The sequence below is a fragment of the Lipotes vexillifer genome, unplaced genomic scaffold (genome assembly GCF_000442215.2).
Source record: "Lipotes vexillifer unplaced genomic scaffold, Lipotes_vexillifer_v1.1 scaffold308, whole genome shotgun sequence".
In the NCBI taxonomy this organism is placed as follows: Eukaryota; Metazoa; Chordata; class Mammalia; order Artiodactyla; family Lipotidae; genus Lipotes; species Lipotes vexillifer.
The window spans coordinates 442,044-462,689 of NW_006792985.1; the positions used below are offsets into that span (position 1 = coordinate 442,044).

The window sequence follows — 20,646 nt, forward strand, 5'->3', positions numbered from 1 at the left end:
AATGCTGACCTCATAAAGTGAACAGAGAAGTGTTCTTTCCTCTTATTTTTTGGGGGAAAAAAGTGTGTAGAATCGGGCTAGCTCTACTTTAAATGTTTGGTAGACTACTTTTTTTCTTAAAGCGAAGTCTCTAAGCTTCAGGCCCCACAAAACCTAGACTCAGTCCTGTTTGGGGCTTTGAGGATGAGTTGCTGTCCACAATCGGAGATTTCAAAATGCTGCTTCTGAGGGTGTCATAAGAAGCAGCAGGGGCCTATAAGGTCCAGACAGGTGAAATTATTCAGCCTCCTGCTTTTGCAGAAATCACTCGTTTCCCTTAGATTTAGGCAGAGCTACAGCTGACTCCCAGTGGGGTAACACGATTTGGGCAAGACCTCTGATTCGCCTGAACCATGATTGACTGTGTGACTTTGGGGAAATCACTCATCCTCTCTGAGTCTCAGATGAACCAACGGGAAAAAGATGACAAATGTGTGTCTCCTTCACAGAGCTGCTGAAAAAGTGAAAATGTGCTCAAAAAACTATAGAGAGTTCTCCTGGAGGTATAAGGAGCTTTAAACTGTTCCATGGTTTACAAAGTAAGGGGAGGATATAGACTTGGAAGAATAGAGTGAACCGAAGGAAAGACAAGAGGAGAGCCCCTTTGTGTGTGTGTGTGGGGGGGGCATCTATTTGCTCAGCATGTCCTAGGGCCCTACTCTGGGCCAGGCATTGTATAGATGAGGACACTGAGGCTGCACGAGGGTAGGAGATGTTCCCCAAGGCAACACAGCCAGTGACAGAACTGGAAGAGAGCCCAGGTGTTGGGGGCAAACAGTGATTTCCCACTGTAGTGAAGGGAGCAAGTTGGACCAAGTTTAAAAGAGAAGGGACAGCTGGTCTACCTCTGAGGGGGGGTGTGGGTAGGAGTTGAAAAGCACTGGCCCCAAAGCAGACTGCTGGGCTTGAAGCCCTCCTCAACCCCTTACTTAGCTGGGTAAACTGAAGCACACTTCTTAACCTCAGTGCTTCAGTCTACCATATGTTGAAGTGAGGGTAATAGTGCATCTACCTCATTCATTTGTTGGAAGGATTAAATGAACTAATAAGTACAAAATGCTCAGAACAGTGCCTGGTACATATATATGAGTGCCACATAAACACTGGGTATTATTTGTAAAGATGCTAGGCCATCCTTAAGGCTCTAAGAAGCCACAGAAGGATGGAGTTAACAAAAGGTAGGCAGAAACTTAGAGACCCTCCCGTCCGCCCTCTGTTTTGGATGAATCCAGCAGGTCCGGCCTCGGGGGTGACTTGCCCAAGGTCGTGCAGCCCTGCAGACCATAGGCCAGGCCCAGCTTTCCTGAGTCCTCACTCCATGAGGACACGCTGTACCCCTGCTTTTAGATCCGTGTGTTTCATGATTCTTAGGAGAGAATGGTGTGACACGAGGCTACACAAAATCCAGGCGGAAGCAAATCAGGGGGGGGAGGGTTGCATGTCTTCTCTCCCGCACCACCTTTCCCCGGGGGAGGTGAGCTTTCTGGAACCTGCCAGGGAAGGGGAGAAGGTAAGGGAGCAGCAGCCCACCGTGTGTCGCCTGCAGATGCCGGGCTTTCCCATGGGGACTTGTCACACCTGGGCCTGCCCCTCCGCCTCGCCTGCTTGCCCCTGCACCCCAACGCTGCCGCCGCGTCGGAAGGTGCAGGCCTTAGGGGGCCGCTGGCTGGGGATGAGATCAGTGCGCGGAGCAGCCTTCCTGCGTGGCTTAGGGTCTGGCGCCCCCTTGTGGCCACGGACCAAGGCTGTCTTTGCACAGGGGCTGAAGGCTTAGCAGGAGGCCGCTGGCTGGGCGGGCGGAGAGATCACCTAGACCCACGGTGGACTTTACAAGGTCTACTGGGAACCCAAGGACTTGAGGATAGAAGAGGAGGGTGCAGGAGCCAGAGGGGGTGGAATAGGCCGAAGGCCCTTGATTGGGAATTTTGAACTGGACTCTGATTTAGCTCCTCCTCCACGGTGGGTGACTGTGTGAGCTGGTGTCCCTGCGAGGCATGATTTCCAGTTTGGGTCTTGGACTCGATCCCAGTGCACTCTGGGCTCCTAGCATCCGTTTGCTCATGGGTGGGGAGAGGCTCTGGCTTTGCCCACTCCCACCCTCATCTACTCCCATATTTGGGGATGTTTTCACAGAGGAAATGCAAGCTTGGTTTCTCTGGCAGGTGTTACGGTTGAACCGGCATTTCTGGGCTCGTTGTCTTCCGCTGCACGGGCCATGGTGGGCAGAGGGGCTTGTGGCTTGGAGAACATGGGGGTGGAGGGGCGGATCAAGTTGCTTCCTCTGCCCTGGTAGGGCAGGCCTGGGTGAATCTGAGTGTCGCTGTTACCTTGGCCTGGGACCTGGAAGCATAGGCTTGGCTCTGCTACATAATCATTCCTCCACCTTGAGCCGCCTTCTGAGTCTAGGAGAGGTGGAGGCTGTGGTCTGAGCGTACCCCTGAGAGAATATAGATTTGTGGTCTGGCCCCTGTGGGAGTCGGTGGCCCACAGTATTGTGCGTTGCAGGTGCCACATCTGGGCAGAGCTGAGTTTTAGAGCACAGAGACCACAAGCTGACCTGGGAGACCCATGGCACCAAGGCTCCACCGGCCACAGGGCAGGTCTGGGTGCTGGTGTGGAGCCTCTGGACCCGAAGCCCTGCTTCATCACCTTCACCCGTGCGCCCTCGTCCCCCAATGCTCTGCCTCCCGGGCCATCATCCAATCTGATTAATCTGACCCTCCCCTCTGCCCTAGATTCAGAGTCTGACTTCCCAGCGCCTCCCAACTACTTGTGACCACATGTCCTTAGGGCCAGCCTCCCACCCAGGCTCTTGCTACCGCCACTTTGTCTAGTCGGTCTTCTCTTTCAGGCCCCAAATTCTGATGTAGCTTCCCTCTCCTTTGTCTCTTTCTCTTTCCATTCTCTCCTGCAGAGCTCTGTCTGTCTCTCTGTCTCTTCTCTCTGTGTGTCTGTCTCTGTCTCCCTCTCTGTCTCTCCATCTCTGTTTCTCTCTGTCCCTGTCTCCGACTTTGCCTGTCTCTTTCTTTCTCTCTGTTCCTCTGTCTTTCTGTTTCTGTCTCTCCCTATCTCTCTGTCTCTGTCTCTGTGTGTCTCTCTGTCTCTGTCTCTCTCTGTGTCTCTCTGTCTCTGTCTCTCCATGTGTCTCTCTGTCTCTGTCTCTCCATGTGTCTCTCTGTCTCTGTCTTTCTCTGTGTGTCTCTCTGTCTCTCTCTGTGTCTCTCTGTCCCTGTCTCTGACTTTGTCCGTCTCTTTCTTTCTCTCTGTTCCTCTGTCTTTCTGTTTCTGTCTCTCCCTATCTGTCTCTGTCTCTCTGTGTCTCTCTGTCTCTGTGTCTCTCTGTCTCTGTCTCTCTGTCTCTGTGTGTCTCTCTGTTTCTGTGTCTCTCTGTCTCTGTCTCTCCGTGTGTCTCTCTGTCTCTGTGTGTCTCTCTGTTTCTGTGTCTCTCTGTCTCAGTCTCGCCATGTGTCTCTCTGTCTCTCTCTCTCTGTGTCTCTCTATCTCTGTCTCTCTGTGTGCCTCTCTGTCTCTGTTTCTCTCTGTTTCTGTCTCTCTGTCTCTGTGTCTCCCTGTGTGTCTCTGTCTCTGTCTCTCTGTGTGTCTGTCTCTGTCTCTGTGTCTCTCTCTCTGTGTCTGTCTCTGTCTCTGTGTCTCTCTGTCTCTGTCTCTCTGTGTGCCTCTCTGTCTCTGTCTCTCTGTGTGCCTCTCTGTCTCTCTGTCTCTGTGTCTCTCTGTCTCTGTCTCTGTGTGTCTCTCTGTCTCTGTCTCTCTGTGTGCCTCTCTGTCTCTCTGTCTCTGTGTCTCTCTGTCTCTGTCTCTCTGTGTGTCTGTCTCTGTCTCTGTGTCTCTCTGTGTCTGTCTCTGTCTCTGTGTCTCTCTGTCTCTGTCTCTCTGTGTCTCTCTGTCTCTGTCTCTCAGTGACCCCATAGCTTTCCGGGTCAGGTACAACAACCTCCCTGCCCCTTTCCTAGCCCCTCCCCTGGTCCTTTGATTTTGGGAACTTACAGATGGAGGCCCAGAGAGAGGCAATGACTCATGGTAAGTGGCGCAGCCAGTAAATGACAGAACCCGGAACAGAACAGAATTCAGGGCCCTGTTTCACTTCAGAGCCTCAGTTTCCCCAGGTGTTAAATGATGACAACCAGACCTGCCCCACGAGGCACGGCGGGGCCTCCGGAAGATGCCCGGCCTTCAGTGCCTGGCAAGGCTGGCGTCCCCGGCCTCTCCACGCTGGCCCCGACACCATCCCCGCTGCGGTGCCTCCCTCCCCTTAGTTTTCTGCAGGGTTGTTCTCCGCTCACTCCAGGGAGTGTATGTGCAGAAAATAAGGTGTCCATCCCAGCCCCCTAGGTGGGTCTTTTCAGAGATCCAGTCCCTTAAAGGCTCTTAGGAATCTAGAGAAGCAGCCATCAGGTGTTCATCAGGTGTTGGATGGGCTCACTGTCACCAGCACGTGTGGTTCAGGTCACACCGATGGTTCAGGTGGGCTGCTTTGTGTCCCGATGCCCACTCTGGGGGACCCAGGTGCCCACTCTGGGAGCCCACTCGTTCCTCTGTGGGTCCAGTACACGCTTAGCGCACAGGAGGGAGGCCCACTGTTTTGGACCTGGAGAGGGGCATCAATTACAGTTTTAAATTATTTTACAAATGTATGTTGTTGCGTCTTTGCCTCTAAAGCATGGGCTTCTCTAACGTGGATGCAAGGTTCTTGGGCAACACCCACTTCTCCCTTTGCTCCCAGGGGGCGGGGGGAGGCCCCTCCCTGTGAGCCTCTCAGGAATCCGGTGTAAACGTGGACATGAGCTGCCTTCTCTGTGTTGTGACAGTGCTGCCCTGCAGGAGTCTGAGCACTGGGGGCAGGAGTCTTCCTTCTGCATCCACAGCCACTGGGGAGATGGCGTGAACACAAACAAGCTCAGGTGTCCGTGAGAGACAGAGAAGACACGAGAAGTGGGGGGCGGGGAGAGAGACCGGGCGGTGGGACAGGAGGGGCGGGCAGGACCCCATGAGCTGAGGGAGGGGCTCGGATTTTATTCTGAACGTGATGGGAAGCCACGGGAGTGTTGAAAGAAGGTGGTGACGTGACTGCATTTGTGATTTTCACAAAGCACCTTGGCTGCTGTGCAAAGAATGGGTTGTTCTGGGGCAAGAGTGGACCCTGGGAGACCAGTTAGGAGGCTTCTGCTTTGATCCAGGAGAGAGGGGTGGTGGCGGGGACCAGGCTGGCGGTGGTGATGGGGACAGAGAGAAGGGACCATCCAGCAGCCCCAAGTAGGCCCCTGACGGTGCTTGAGGACAGTGGGGACTCTGTAGGGGGGTCAACCATGCTCTCAACCTCTGTGATTCCGGCTCGGCCGTTTAAAAGACACAATGATATACATTCCCAGGGGGCGGCCAGGGACGCAGTGTGGTTCTGTCCTGTTGTCTGTGACCTCAGTTTATGGTGCATATTCTTGATCCTAACTAGGCCTGCAAAGCTGTGCTTTCTGAACCTTGCTTTTGTCCCGGCGCTGCTGGCTCCTCTGGGCCTGGCCTGGCCCCAGAGACGGCTGGCTGGCTTGGTTGCTACCTTCCATCCTCCCCTTGACTGTGGCTTGGAGACAAGCTTCCAAAGTTTAGGTGAAAGTGAGGCAGGCCTGGGGGCTTTCTCACGTGGACCTGGATACATGCCCAGCACGCGGATTATCTCCCTAATCTTCCCACCAGCCGTGTGATGCTGTGATTCTGCTGTGTGAAAGAAGAGTAACGAGGACACAGAGTTGGGTAATTAGTCCAAGGTCCCACAATGAGCAGATGACAGAGCCGGGATTTGAACCCAGAGCCTGTGCCCTCTGCCTGTACCTGCTCCCTTTGTCCCTTGTCCCTCCCCGGTGGAGTGGGCTCAGTGGTTTGTGTGACTGAGTCTTGGGCTGTACCTGGATGGAGGCTCCATTGCAGGCCGTCCCTAGTGTAGAGGGATGGAGGCTCCATTGCAGGCCGTCCCTAGTGTAGAGTGGGGCACGCATGAGCTTTGGTGTCCAACAGCCTGGGGCTGCCTCCTGGTTGCTCCGCCATCCAGGGCTGGAGCCTGTGCAAGTGAGTCCTGCCTGTCTGTCCTACGTGGGAACTACACCTGCCTGTCGCCTGGGACCCAGGTAACACGCAGTAGCCAGCCAGCCAGTGATACTTAGTAGGAGCTTCATAAAAGCTAATTCCCTTCCCTCCTCCTCCAGAGAGGTGAAAACCCTGCAGGAAGGTTCCCGCTGGGACCCTGAACTTCAGCCAGCCCACCTGCTCCCTGAGCTCACCTGTGATGCTTCCCTGGCAGGCCTGTGAGATCACCTGGTCCCACTCTTCCATTTCTTATTTTACAGATGAGCAAAGTGAGGCCAGGGAGGGGACAACTTGCCTGGGACCCGTTCCCTGGCCTGCCCCCACCCCACCCCACCCCGAAGCCTCAGCACCCCATCTGTGGTCTGGCAGAACCCCTGGAGCTGGTCCAAGCACCAGAAAACCTCAGCGCCGAGGAGGGGATGCTAGTCTGTGGGGACGGCCTGACCCTCCCACAGCTCCCACGCCGACCCACGCTCTCTGTGTTCTGTCCTGTCTCTCGGCAGGTATATCCGCACCATGTACCTGGGGATTCAGAGCCAGCGGCAGAAGGAACACCAGCGACGCTTCTACTGGGCTATGATGTACGAATATGCAGACATTAACATGCTGCGCCTCCTGGAGACCTTCCTGGAAAGCGCCCCCCAACTGGTGCTACAGCTCTGCATAATGATCCAGAAGAGCCGCGCCGAGACGCTGCCCTGTGAGTCCCCTCCCCCTCCCCGGGGCTGGGGGCATCGCCCTGATCCCCGAGTCCTCACTCCCCGCACAGGATTTCTGTGCCCCTGCGTGCGAGCCTGCCCCGCCGTCACGTGAGTGGAGCAGAGCCGGGTCTCAGTGTCCCTGGAGCAGCAGGGCGGAGGGCCCTAGTCTCCCAGTCCAGGGGGAGAGGCCCCTTGTCTTGGCGCTGGCCTGAGCCAAGGTGTTTGCACATATGCGGGATATGGGGAAGATGCCTTAGGGCAGCACGTGCCCAAGAGGCTAGATCACGTCAGGCGGCATTAGCAGTTTTAGACGTTTTTAAGCTGTGGTGCTCTTGCTTTAGACCCATGTATAAAATGTAGAAGCCCCACTTATAAAACAGGCTCAGGTAGCTCTGTTCTAGGTAGATGGGGATGGGGGTCCAGAGCCCAGCGTGCCCCGCCCACTGGCCGCACCTCCCCACTCCTGGCCCCTGTGGCCCCAGATGGTCTTGGAGCACCCAGGGCCGGGTCTGGACAGCACTGGTCTCTACAGCAGCGGGAAGCCTCTGGGGGCCACCAGACTGCCCAGGAAGACCTTTCCACATTGGCCTCCTCTGGTCAAGGTGGAGTCTCACCCCAGGTCGCCAATGTCAGGGCAGACCCCAGGTCAGACCAGCCTGCAAGTGTCATCGTCGTGTCAGAGCCCATTTCAGTACGGCTGGAGCGCCAGCAGGGGGGAAGGCCTAGGGTGACGAGGGGCTGGAGATCACAACACTTGGGGGACCCTGGGGACGTTTTGCCTGGGGAGGACTTGAGCTATGTGAATTTCAACATTTGAAGGGATGTCAGGGAAGGATGATGGTTCCAAAGGGTCTGGAGGGAGCTACAGGGAGACCGTTATCGATTCTACATGTGGGAGACATTTCAAACAGCAGGAGCCATCCAGTGATGGAAAGACTGTCTCAGGAAGTAGAGAGTTTCCCGTCGCGAGGAATATTCAAGCAGAGCTCTTGCCACAGGGACTCAGCCCAGAGGTTCCTGACTCAAGAGGGCTTGAGCATGTGTGATCTGGAGTAGCAAGGCAGCTGGGGCAGAGGGTCTGTTCTCCATGTCCACCTCTCCCTGGCCAGTGGGGCCTGCTGGCCTCCTGGGTCCTCACCTCTGGGCCCACAGCTCCCCAGCTGCTCCAGCGGGCCCTGGGTGCTACCAAGTTCATGAGCACCTGTAGGGGGGCTCTCCAGCGGGACACCCCCTTGCCCCACGTGGACCCAAGCTCTGGCCTTTCATTGAACTGCTATGCCTCTTTGGTATAATGGGGGAGATGACAACCACACCTAATTTGGGGGGAATGCAATGATACACGGCATGTAGAACACTTTGTTATCCAGCTCTGCAGGCATCTAAGGGGGTGTGTTTCACATTGCCAGGGAAATGGTGTGGGCAGGCTCCTAGGGTGATCCCCCATCTTCTGCCCCGTGAGTCATGCTGCCCCAGCTGCCTTGCTGAGCCCACTCTTTCTATGATCACTGCTCAGGTTATAAATGCAGAGAGGCTGGATGTGAAGTCCCCAGAGAGGAAACTCGAGGGGCAGCCGATGTTGCTTCCTAGGGGTCCTCCTGACGTGGGAGCCCAGGCGGCCCACGTCAGCAAAGGCTAGGGGGCCGCTGGGCAAGCCTTTGTCAGCAGGAGCCTGGGAGTGACAAGAGCCAGGCTACTTTGGCCTGGGGAAGCACTCCCTGGCTCTTCTGCCCACATGCCCGTCTTTCCATGCCAGCGGCTCAGAGGTTGGGGGAGCACTTCCCCACGTGTTTCGTGAGTGGAATAGTTATTTCTCGAAACAGACTTGCACAGTTAAATACATTTGGGGACTGCTGGGCCTGACAGAGGTCAGTGGCAATCTTTGCTGTTGGGTTGTGAGTCCCCAGGATGAGGGTCTGCAGGGCTGGCTGGGGTGATGGTAAGGAAGGAAACCGGCCGTCACTGTCATGGAGCATAGACTGTAAGCTCTTGGCGTGTTCCTTTTTCCTTTTTTTTTTTAAAAAAATTTCAACCCTTTATTTAATTAATTCATTTATTTGGGGGGCACATCGTGCGGCATGTGAGATCTTAGTTCCCCGACCAGGGATTGAACCCGTGCCTGCTGCAGTGGAAGCGCGGAGTCTTAACCGCTGGAGCCAGAGAAGTCCCATGTTCCTCTTTCTTAACTTCTAGAATATCTGCTCATCACTGGACTCTTGTGTTATGGTGGTAGATGCCTTCCCTCTCTTTTCCCATAAAAAGCTGCATGAAATGTATGCCCTTTAAAGAAAACCATTTTAAATAGTAGAATTTGGAGGAGACGAGAGAAAGCCTGTGAACTTGGAAGGGACGTGTTGGCGACATGGACCCTGTGAGTTCTTAGAGGACCGTGACCTGGAAAGATGGGGCGACTCCGCCTGCTGCTTGACAGCTGTGTGACCTTCAGCAAGTGAACGAGCCTTTCTGTTCCTCAGTTTTCTCATTTCTGAAGTGGGGATACTATTGGTACCTACCACAGAGGGTTGTTCTGAGCATTTTTGACGTGATGAATGTCAAGGGCCTCGGGCCGCATCTGGTCATTTTGTGGTTGGTGATGGTCGAGCTTTTACTGCGGATACAGTTTCCGAATTGGACCACGAGTTACTAGTGAGATCGTGGCTAACTGGCCTTGTTTGGTGGGATTTTGGTGACACCTGTCCACTCTATACCATTCATGCTAGTAGATGGCTAGAAAGATCACTGTTGCTGTAATAGGTGAGTTTTCCATGGATCTTGTCCAATGCCAACCTCTTCCACTTTTGCTACTTTTGCCAGCTATCCACCTTTTATTCCTCTTTTATCACTGGGTTAGCAGTACAGTATTTGGCCTGCAGGATGGATTTGTGTCCAATTTACCCACAAAACCAGACTCAAGTCAAAATATAATACTGGGTTAGCCAAAAAGTTCGTTTGGGTCTTTCCGTAACACCTTAAGGAATCTTACGTAAAAAACCCGAACGAACTTTTTGGCTAACCCAATAGTAACAGTAATAATAAATCATGGAAATCTTATGCTAGAGTCATTTGGGTACGTCAGTGGGGTCTTCCTTAAATCTGGTGTCTTGAAAGTTTAAATAAAGATATAAAAGGGCCATGTTATCTGATATGCCATTTACACTAGTAGTGAGTCTTTTGTCTGCTGAAAGCTTCACGAGGCTTCTGGGCTGTGACAGAGTTTGGAAAGCAGTCCTGAATAGTGAGAAAAGCCCGACAGAGCTGCGTATAAATTCCACCTCCGCCATTTATTGGCTTTACGACACGGGGCAAGTTAATTTCCTCACTGGGCTTCTTAATCTGTAAAGTGGGCATAATAACGGCTTTTGGGTGGTTGTGAAGGTCTGATGAGCTGCACATACCCCTCTACAGCACCTTGGCTGGCGTATTATGGGCACTTGATACAGTCTGCCGTTCAACAAGATGCATTAAGTCAGGAGCCATACTACGTGCTGAGGTTAACAGGGAACACAACAGATGGGGTCCAGGCCCTCATGAACCTTCCATTCTCTCTTGGGAGACATAACAGAAACAGCTAGACAGCTAGCACGCTGTGGGAAGTGCTTTAAGCAAACAATCAGGGTGCCAAGACCACAGTACATGGGGTGGGGTGTGGAGAGAGCTTATTTGGGCAGGAATGTCAGAGAAAGCCTCTCCAGAGAGTTGACATTTCGGCTGAGCATAAACACTGAGGAGCCAGCTATGGGAGAAGCAGATACAGCCTTCCAGGCAGAGGGAACGGCATACGTAAAGGCCCTGAGATAGGAAACGCCTGGCTTGTTCTAGAAAATGAAAGGACTCAGCATAGCTGGAGGTTGGCGGTCCGGGGAAGGAGAGCGGTGTGGGGAGGATGGACGGGAAGGCGGAGGCCTGACAGCTTGGGTTTGTACCAAGTGCCGCGGGGAGCGTTACGTAGGAAATCTTTTAAAGAAGATTCCCTTTCCTGCTGTGCAGGGAGGAATACAAGAGCTGAGCCAGGAACGCCGGTTAGAGGCAGCGGTGGAGGTCCAGGGGTGAAACGATGGGGTTGGAGTGTTTGGGGGTGGAAGCCAAGTGCACGGGTTGGAGGGCTGCCCTGGAGCAGAAATCAACAAGACTTAGCAGGCCTGGTGCAGGCAGTGATAGAAGGAGGGCTGGGGGTTTCTAACAGGGTATGTTGAGGTTGAGGACACTCTACGGGGATCGGGTCAAGAGTTCGTAGCTCTGTCACCTTTCCTGGCCTTTTGGGTTTTCTGACCCTTCCACGTGAACGTTGGCAGGGCTGGGCGAGCCCCACTGGCGACATCCACACAGCACCTGAGCCTGCCTTTTGGGGTTGAGCTCACTGTGAGGAGTTATCCTCCTTACAGGGCTCTGATGACCACTCGCCCGCCCGTGGCCTCACGACCCCACTTGTCAGGCACCTGCTCTGCCCTAGGCAAGATGCTGTGTCAGGAATGGGTTTGCAAAGATACCTACCCTTCGGTAGGTGTTCTTAAACACCAAGCCCTTAAGCATTGGTTTTCTTTTAAACAAACGTTGAGCTCTAAGATCCAGATAGGCCTCTTGTCTTTCCATCCCTTTGGTGTTAACCTCCCTAGTAGTTTCCTTCTTTCTTAACCTCACTTGTCAGCTCCTCTTACATCAGAAGCCCACCAGGGGCGTGTACCTTATCTTCACATTTGCTCCTTTCTCAGCAAGACAGCGCTGCAGAGAGGCAGGTGTTCGTCCGGTTTCTCTGCTCCCGTCTGTACCTTTTTCTTCAGCTGCCACCCCAGGAGCTCTTCCTCCTTTCCCGAGTGAGGACGAAAGTCATCCCAATCAGCTCCCTCTCTGGGCTTCCTCTCCGGATCAGGTTTCCATTCTGCGTGAGGGCGAGGCTTCCAGGTTCCGCTTCTTGGGGGAGCGAAGGCCAGGGTCTGCTTCTCAGCTGTGGGCTTGGTTAAACGGCCCTCCCTGCCTTCCCCTCTCCACCGTGAAAGACGTCCATGTCTCTCCCCTTGGGAGGTTTCTTTTTTCTAATGTGAAAAATGCTGTCCTGTCTCTGCAGTCCCGCTCATATGGACATTAGCTGTTACCCTCCAAGTCTGGGACACGAAAGTTGGCTACTTGATCATTTAGGATTTTGGTTACACTTAGGTGAAGCTGCCACCCAGAAAGTGAGGGTGGTCTGGTTGTGTGGCCCATGACCACAGATCTGTGTTCTGTACCAGACATGTGAATTTCCTACTCAACTTTCCTCATTACCAAGAAGTAAAATTTGTTATTGAAACAACCATTTCACTGCATCAAACACCATCAGATAATGAATCACCTTGTGCAGAGTTATGGGGGGCTTCGGTGCCCCCTGATCCCCTATTGTGTGAGCCACCGCCTGACTTAATCCTGGTGGAATAGCCCCCTTCTCCCTGACTCCCCCTGGCCCTCACCCCTGCCCCGTGCTGAGCTGGAGCCGCTAGCTCTGAGAGGTGCCCTGGGGTTTCAGACCAGGTTGGTACCACGATCTTCCAGCCTCTGATCTCAGCCCCAGGCTGCTCATGCCATTTCTCGGTCTTCACCTCCAGGATAGATAAAGGAGAAAATGTGCACGTCCCTGTTCACGCCCTTCCCCTGGCTATTGCATCTCCACCCGTAACTGCAGTGAAGAGGGGCACGCCTTCCTTCTCCCCCGAGAACAGACTTGGCCCCTCTCGTTTCCCCGTGGGATGAACCCTCCCCAGCTCTGTTTCTGTCTCCTTCTGAGAAGCTGCCCCTCCTTCTTGCCCATCAGATACCCGCTTGGCATCTACACACAGGGTGCCCTGAACAGCCAGCTCCAGCTCCCAGCTCTGCTTCAGCTCCCAGCGGCTTCTTGTCAAACAGGACATTAAAACCTCACACTTCTAAACAGAGTTTTGCAAGGATATTAAACAGAGACATCACTTTTGGTGCATCAAGAAGAGGGAAGAGTTCTTTTTTTTTAAACTGTGATAAGAACACATGTAAGATCCACCCTCTTAACAAATTTTAAGTGTAAAAGAAAATGCAGTATGTACATAGGAGGGAGAGTTCTTAAAGCAGCAGAAAACGTTTGAGAAAGGCAGGCTAAGTCAGTTTCACTACAATTAACACAGATGAAATAACTATCGGCCACCTGAAAATGTTTGTGCATGAAATGTTGGGACAAAGCCAGTGGGGCTTCTCGGGGGAGGCTCCGAGTGCTGCCAGTTCAGAGGCCTGAGCTGTAACTGTAATGGGGCCACTTATTCAGTAACTATTTATTAAGCACCTACTATGCACCAAGAATGGTTCTAGGCGCTGGGGACAGATATGAGCAATAAACAAAACAGACAGGAAGCCCTGCTCTCGTGGAGCTTGCATTTCTTGTAGGGAGAGACAGACAACGAACAAAACAGCTATTAGAGAATGGTAGGTACTCAGCAGAGCTCTAAAGCTGGGAAGAGAGAGGGGCGGGGGAGCAGAGCCGCGTCAGCCTTCAACGGTGCTGCAGGAAGGTCTCCCAGTCTTCAATGGGGTGGCGGGAAGGGGGCCTCTGAGCAAAGATACGAAGGAGGGAGGGAGCCAGCCCACAGATCTCTGGAGGTGAGTGTACCAGAGGAGGGGACAGCCAAGGGTAAGGCCTTGGGCTAAGAAAGTGACTCCAGTGTTTGGGGAGCAGCCAGGAGGCTGGGAAGGTGGGTGTGTCGTGCCTGGGCTCAGCCCTGCCCCGGGGGTCCTACCAGGAGAGCATCTCTTCCTCTTCTGCTTTGTTAAAAATTTTTAAACTGCTTCATTGAGATACACTTTACATACCGTAAAATTCACCCACTTGAAGTGTACGATTCAACGGCTGTTAGTGTATCCGCGGAGTTGTCACCATCACCACGACCAATCTCAGAACAGTTTCATTGCCCCACAGAGACACGTCACCCTTCTTAGATTTGCTCTCCTGTCTCCCACCCCCCAACTTTCCTGCATAGGGAGGCGGGCAGCTGAAGGAGCCCTGGGTCCCGAGTCCACTGTGCTAGAACGTGGCAAGGGATGCTGGGAAAATCTCTCCCATCTCATCTCTGAGCCTGAGTAATATGAGTGAGGGCAGGAGGGACTCCTGAAGTCCTTTCAGTCTGGCAGGCTGTGACTCTCAGGAAGAGAAAAGGGGGGGGGGGAAATCTGAGCAAGAATTGGACAGGAGCAATGTTTAATTATTAGGCTAGACATTCACATTAGAGGCAATCGCAAGCTCAAGGTCTCGTGGGAACTCCCAGCTCCAGGAAAGACGGCAATTAAGTGATCTTCAGAAGATCTTTTCTATTTCTTAAGGTTTCCGAGGAAAGAAGGCCTACAGATTTCATGAATGATGTCTTCCTGTGTCACACATCTCTCACTCCTGGGGAGTGGGTGGAATGGAAGAGACCCTGAGAAGGAAATGGGGGGGTCCCTGTAAGCTGTTCTCCTTCCTGTCTGAGCCGCACCTTTTTCATCTGTAAAAATAAAAAAGGGATCCTTTCCATTCTAGACACAATTGGAGGTGTTAGGTGGGTCAGGACAACAAGAGGAGTCCTAAGGGTGAGGCAGTCACTCCATGGCCAACCTGGGGTGACGTTTGGGTCTGACGCTGACCAGCAGAGAGCTGAGTCCTCTCTCAATTCCAGGCCCTCTTATGCGTTCAGACCCCACGTGCCCCAGGCTGCCAGACCCTGGGGTTCAGGAGCCTGCCCGCTGTAATACCTGCCCACCTGTGACTGCATGGAGCCCATCCCCACCTCCTGCTGTTCTTGGGGACCCCATCATTCCCTTCACCCACCCATCCCCCGCCCCAGTAATAACCAAGTACTTTGAGGCCTTCTCTGCTTGTCCCTCCGGTAGTCTCCTGAGACTGTCGCCTAGAAGAAAAGGTGCTGCCTCCTGTTTTGAGCGGTAGAATGCTCCTGGTGTGGGCCTGGCTTCACACTCTGATTTGCACTTAGAAGCTGCATCAGTCCCATAAGGCCCTTAACCTATTTGAGCCTCGGTGTTCTCGTTTGTAAACCATGGATTGTAACTCCTGCCTCAGAGGGGTTTTGTCAGGAGCAAGTGAAATACATTTGTTTGTTTCACAAGGGGGCCCCCTGGCAATCACCCATCCGAGGCCCGCATTGCTGCCCTGCTCAGCGAGGCTCTGGCTGGGCGACGTCACCTGCTTGGCAGCTCTGCTTCCTTCGCCAGGCTGCTCGCCTGAGCTGCCGTGGAGCTCAACAGGGGTCTGAGAGCCCTCCGCGGCCTCCTGACACTGTCCCTTCCAGGGCTCCAGGGGCCGTTCCTCCTGGAACCAGGCCAGGACCGTGGGGAGTGCTGGTTCTAGCCCAGCACAGTGCCGAGGTCAGCCTGCGATGGCCAGTCTCGCGCCTCTGTCGCCCCCGTTTCTCCCGCTTCTCCCTCCTCCCCACCCTTCAGTCCCTGGTGCAGGAGTGGGCGGCGCGCCTGCCCTTGGCCCAAGCCCTTCTCCCAGGATTTCTCTTGCGGTGGTCAGATCGTGCGGTGACCTGTCAGGGAGACCCAGAGCCGGTTGGCTGGAGGAGCAGTTCGCGGGGGAGGAGGGGGGATGTGACAGGAGGAAAGGTGGGAGCTCCAGCTGTGGGCGCCGGCTTCTTGCCACCCCACTTGCCCGTTAATTTGGCTGGGATCTCTGACGCATCACTTCACCTCTCTGAGCCTCAGTTTCTCCTTTTTAAGTTGGGAATAATCGTACCTGCCGTAATCTACTCAGAGGGGATGGGCGGGGACCCTGTGAGATTAGAGGGGAAGCCACCTGGGGACTAGGGGTAAGGGTTACACATGCGGTTACTTTGTGTCTCGGGTGAGGGAATGACTTTGGGGTTTAGATTAAATTACATCATTGTAGCTTAGAATCCCAGCAGGACCCTCCTCTCCCCCCACTTACAAACCTGGAATCCCAGTGCCCTGCAAGGTGAGATTGAGCTGGAGATGCTCTTGGCCCCGGCTGCAGGCCTGCTTCTCTCTTGGGAGGGCATGATTGCCTGAGAAAATCAGTTAGGTTAGGCCTTTGTCAAAATATTATAGGTATGGGCTTCCCTGGCGGCGCAGTGGTTGAGAGTCCGCCTGCCGTTGCAGGGGACACGGGTTCGTGCCCCGGTCCGGGAAGATCCCACATGCCACGGAGCGGCTGGACCTGTGAGCCATGGCCGCTGAGCCTGCGCGTATGGAGCCCGTGCTCCGCAACGGGAGAGGCCACAGCAGTGAGAGGCCCGCGTACCGCAAAAAAAAAAAAAAAAAAATTATAGGTAAGTCTGACGGTCAACGATAATACATCACACAGGCTCCCTGAAACACATCTGCACTGAGCACGCCTGGCCCTGTGCTAGCCTCTGGGGGAACAGAGGTGAGCCAGGCAGGCGTGTCTCTGCCCTTCGGGGGCCTACATCTTAGTGGAGACAGGCAATGACGAGTAACACATGAATAATACCATTTCAAATATAATTGAGTCTATATATGTGTGTATGGGGGCATAGAACGTGTAGGCACATCTTCAGTGCTACAGAATACTGTATATATACACTCTATATATTCACCATGTATGTACATTGTACTATACACGTTCTGTCTCTGTCTCTGTCTCTCTCTCTCTATATATATACACTATATATAGATATATAAATATATAGTATAGTATGTAAATACATCAAAGATGTACATATATCAGATATATATTGAATATTCCAAATCCATGTTTTTATGCATGGGTCACAAACAATAAACTAAGGCCCAGTCTGCTTGTACCAAAGCCCATGCTTTCCAGGGCATCTCACTGCCTCTGTTAAAATGCAGTCAGTCTGGGAGCATCAGCGCATTGAGACTGGTTGGCTGTTTGCTCCTCAGTGAGGGTGGATTTACTGGAACTTTCCAGGGATAGCAGACGGATTTCTTCACAGTGTGCTTCAGGCCCACCAGGATCCAGGCATCCGCGAGGCTTGTGCCGGACCAGCTGAGTGGCTGACATTTGTTCTAGACTCTCTAAAGTTTGCCTTTACCTAGTTGGCTGTGAAGATGGTATTTCGATAGCTCTGACAGCATCTTAGAAAGAAGAGGCAGCCGAATCAGAGGGCTGGATTTAGCTTTCCTCCTGCCCGGTCCTTTAAATACCAGTGTTTGACCTTGAAGCTCCTTGAGAGGGGGGCTGTTGCCTTCCCCCATGTTCCCAGAGTGACCGTAACTCATGTCAGCCGCTCAGAAGAGACTCCTTATCCAGGTATCAGACCGCAGAGATGCTGTTCTCATGACCTCTCCGAAGGTCACTTGTCTGCGCCCCAAGGGCCTCTCTCAGGATATTGAGCAGTTCTCAGGAGGAACTCTAGAAAGCCTGAATCTCCAGCTGCTTGACACATGCAGGTTCACAGTTTGTTTGTAACTTGAGAACATTGAGGAAATAGGGATAGGAACCCCATCACAGGGTTTCTCATTCTCAGCACTAGTATATCTGGGGCCAACTCATTCTTTGCTGTGTATTGGGGAGCTATCCTGTGCTCTGCAGAATATTTAGCAGCATCCCTGGTTCCTACCCACTAGATGCCCATAGTGCCCTCACCCCGAGCTGTGACAACCAAGAAAGTCTGCCAGATGTCCTGGGGGTGGGGGGCGATGGGGGAATGTAACATTCCCATTGAGGACCTTTGCCCTGCTATTAAATGGGTGATTGTGGGTGGTGTCAGCTGAATATGGCCCCTCAGGATGTCCACTTCCTAATCCCCTGAGCCTATACGTGGCACTTTATGCAAAAGGGACTATGCAGATGTGATTGATTTAAGGATTTTGAGATGGGAGATTATTCTGGATTATCCAGTTGTATCTGATATAATCAGAGGGGTCCTTATAAGAAGGAGACAAAGGATCAGAGGGACAGAAGGCGATGTGACAAATGGAAGAGTTGAAGATTCTATGCTGCTGGCTTTGAAGAGGAAGGGAGGGGCCGTGAGCCAGGGGCTGCAGGGAATGCAGCTGTGGATGCTGCAAAAGGCAAGGAAGCAGATTTTCTCCTGGAGCTTACAGAGTGAGCCCAAACCTCTGACACCTCGGATTGGGACCAATAAAACCCATTTCAGACTCTGACTTCCGAACTATCAGATAATAAATCTGTGCTGTTTTAAGCCACTAAATTGGTGATGATTCGTTACAGCAGCCATAGGACACTGATATAGCGGGGAAGGTGGCTTTCTTTAACTAAGCAGTTGAAGCTAGCTGTTTACAAGATGTGGTCAGGGCATCAACAGCATGGTCATCTGGGGTTTGCATTTGTGACTTTGCTTGGGAAAGTGTATCTGTGCAGGTGACACATTTGTTGGGTGACAACTCTGCACCAGGCATGGGGATTACTGGAATGGATAAGCCAGTTTTTCTACCCTCAAGAATAAATTTTAGTTCTATCCTCAGGGAAGTCACAGTTAAGGGAGGAAGAGCAACAGTCAGCAGAAAATGTGACTATAAAATAGTGGCCGTCGAGGAGAAATGCACAGGATGATGTGGAGAGTGCAGAGGTGGTACCAGTGCATTCAGGGGGAGTCAGAAGGGGGTCCCAGGAGGAGATGGTGCTGACCTCAGCCCTGGAGGATGAGCAGGAAAGGAGAGAGGGATGACACGAGCAAGGGCCAAGGGGCTTGAGACAACATAGCGTGCGTATGGGGGTCCGTATCTCTACTCGCACCCGCTCATATGTGGGCATCGTACTTTGCCAAGTGCCAGGCCCTGAGCTAACCCCTTGCGTAGCCATTTGTCTTTTGATCCTTACGGTAATGTCAAGAAGAGCATTCAGTTACTGTTGCCCTTTTACAGGTGAGCAAACGGGCGTGATGCCCAGCATCACTTGACAGCAGGGTGGCAGAATCTAGCCTGGTTCCAGAGCACACGCTCAGAACCACGGTGCTCTCCTGCCTCTGTGAGTGGGTTAATATCACTAGATCCTGACCACGGGCCTGGGAGCAGGGCCCAGACACAGAGGTCTTGGGCACCATGAGTGGGAGCTTGGATCTGAGCCCATGAGACAAGGGAATTACTGGAGGCTTTAGCCTTGTAACCCCAGGCCATGGGGGACTTTGGAGCTGGAGATACTGGGTTTGAAGCTCCCTCTCCAACAGTTTGCTAATGTTGTAACTGTTTTAAAAGACAGGTTTTGTTGTTATTTAATAGGCATCTCAAGGGCAACAGATCAAGGAGACAACTGCCATTGAAAAGATCATTTGTTACTCACAGATCCCAAGAGGAGAGGGCATGCCACGCCATGGGGTGGGGGGCCAACCTGGGGAAGCAGCAGGTCCATCAGCGGGCAGAGGGAGTGAGGCGAAAATGTGGGCAGGAGCCTTTATTGTGGTTCCCCAGGGAAGGAATGAGTGAGGCAGGGGAAGCAGGCCTAGCATAGGCTGGTCTGAATAATTTCAGGCGGCTCTGGGCCACAGCGCTGTCCCTAGTTGTCTGGTACCTGGCCCTGGGGTGATTAGGACAGGGGGATAGTGGCCCAGAGTGTCAGAGCCCAATAGAGGAGGTGTGTGTTCCGGACTGGTTGGTTTGCCTATGAGAAGCACTTGTGGTTTGCTATTTTGAGGAATTTGCTAAACCTGGGAGGGGCGGTCCCTCCAGGATCAACAAGACCCCACAAGGCGAACCATCAGAACAGAAGGACATGCTTCGTGCAGTAACTAGACAGATCCTTTTACCTCTCTGCACCTTGGTCTCCTCTCCTATAAAATGGGACAGCAGTACACACTTCAGGGGATTATTGTCGGGATGAAACGAAATAACTTATGCAAAGTATCTGGCATAATGCCTGATGCATTGGGAACATTCACTGAGTGTTATTCCTCTTGATCTCCGTCTTCTACCCTCAAGGTTTTCGTCTAAAGGACACAGGCATAAATGGAGGCCCCCCGGGGAATTCCCCTTTCCCCGGGGGAAAATGGCGGGAGGGGAGATGGCTGGCGGGTCACAGACCCCTTTCCCTATGGGCCGCTTTGAGAATCAGAGGACAGCTGTGGACTGTCTCGTGGGAAAAATACCCACACGGTTTTGCACATAGTTTCAGAAGGACCTGACCAATTGCTGCACTGCCCTTGGGGGCTCACATGCGTCATGGTACCTACGAACTTAAGGAAAAGGGGAATGAGTAAGAGAGCAAGTGTATGGAGGTGGTGGGAGATGCTAAGGTGGGAAATTAAGCCTGGAAGGTGGGGAGGCATTGGGGGGTTGCAGTTTTCAGTGTGCTGGCCAGCGATGGCCTGGCTGAGAGGCCGAGCTCTGGTAAAGGCCTTAGTGAGGTGACACTTGGGGACCTGGGGAAGGGCCCCCAAGGTGGAGGACAGAGCCAGCGCACATGCCCTGAGGCGGGACCGTGCCTGGACCACATGGGACAGAGGGGGAGCGAGGGGCTGGCGTGAGGTGACCCTGGAGCAGGAAGGGGCTGTCCCATGTAGGGCCCAGCCTGGTGCCATGAGAGGGTTTGAGGCCATCGAAGAAGGCAAGTGGTGAAGGGCGTGGGTGGGGACTCGATGGCATACACTTGTAACTCCAGGCAGTGTCACGAGGGGCCCTACAGGCCTTATAAGGACCACGGCATTAACCCTGAGCGAAGCGGTGTGTCGGTAGGAGAGGCTGGCCGTGCCCGGTTTAGAGGCCAGAACCATTTCCCTGGCTTAAAACAACTTGGGTTCATTTCTTGCTGTTGCGCGTCTATCACAGGTAACTGCGGCGGGGGTGAGGGAGCATGCCCTTCCTCCTGGATGTGACACACACATGCTTCTGCTCCTGTGCCAGTGGCTGGGGGAGGGCCGCAGGCCCCGCCGGG

The 20,646-nt window shown here is 53.3% G+C and overlaps 1 protein-coding gene across 1 annotated transcript in view; it reads left to right on the plus strand.

Annotated features, from left to right (window-relative positions):
• The window catches only part of XKR6 (XK related 6), a 279,984-nt gene that overhangs the window by 249,485 nt on the left and 9,853 nt on the right, over positions 1-20,646 (plus strand). Inside the window, exon 2 of the mRNA XM_007466139.1 lies at positions 6,636-6,832. Coding sequence (XP_007466201.1) covers positions 6,636-6,832 — 197 coding nt within the window. The remainder of the gene's footprint in view (positions 1-6,635; positions 6,833-20,646) is intronic.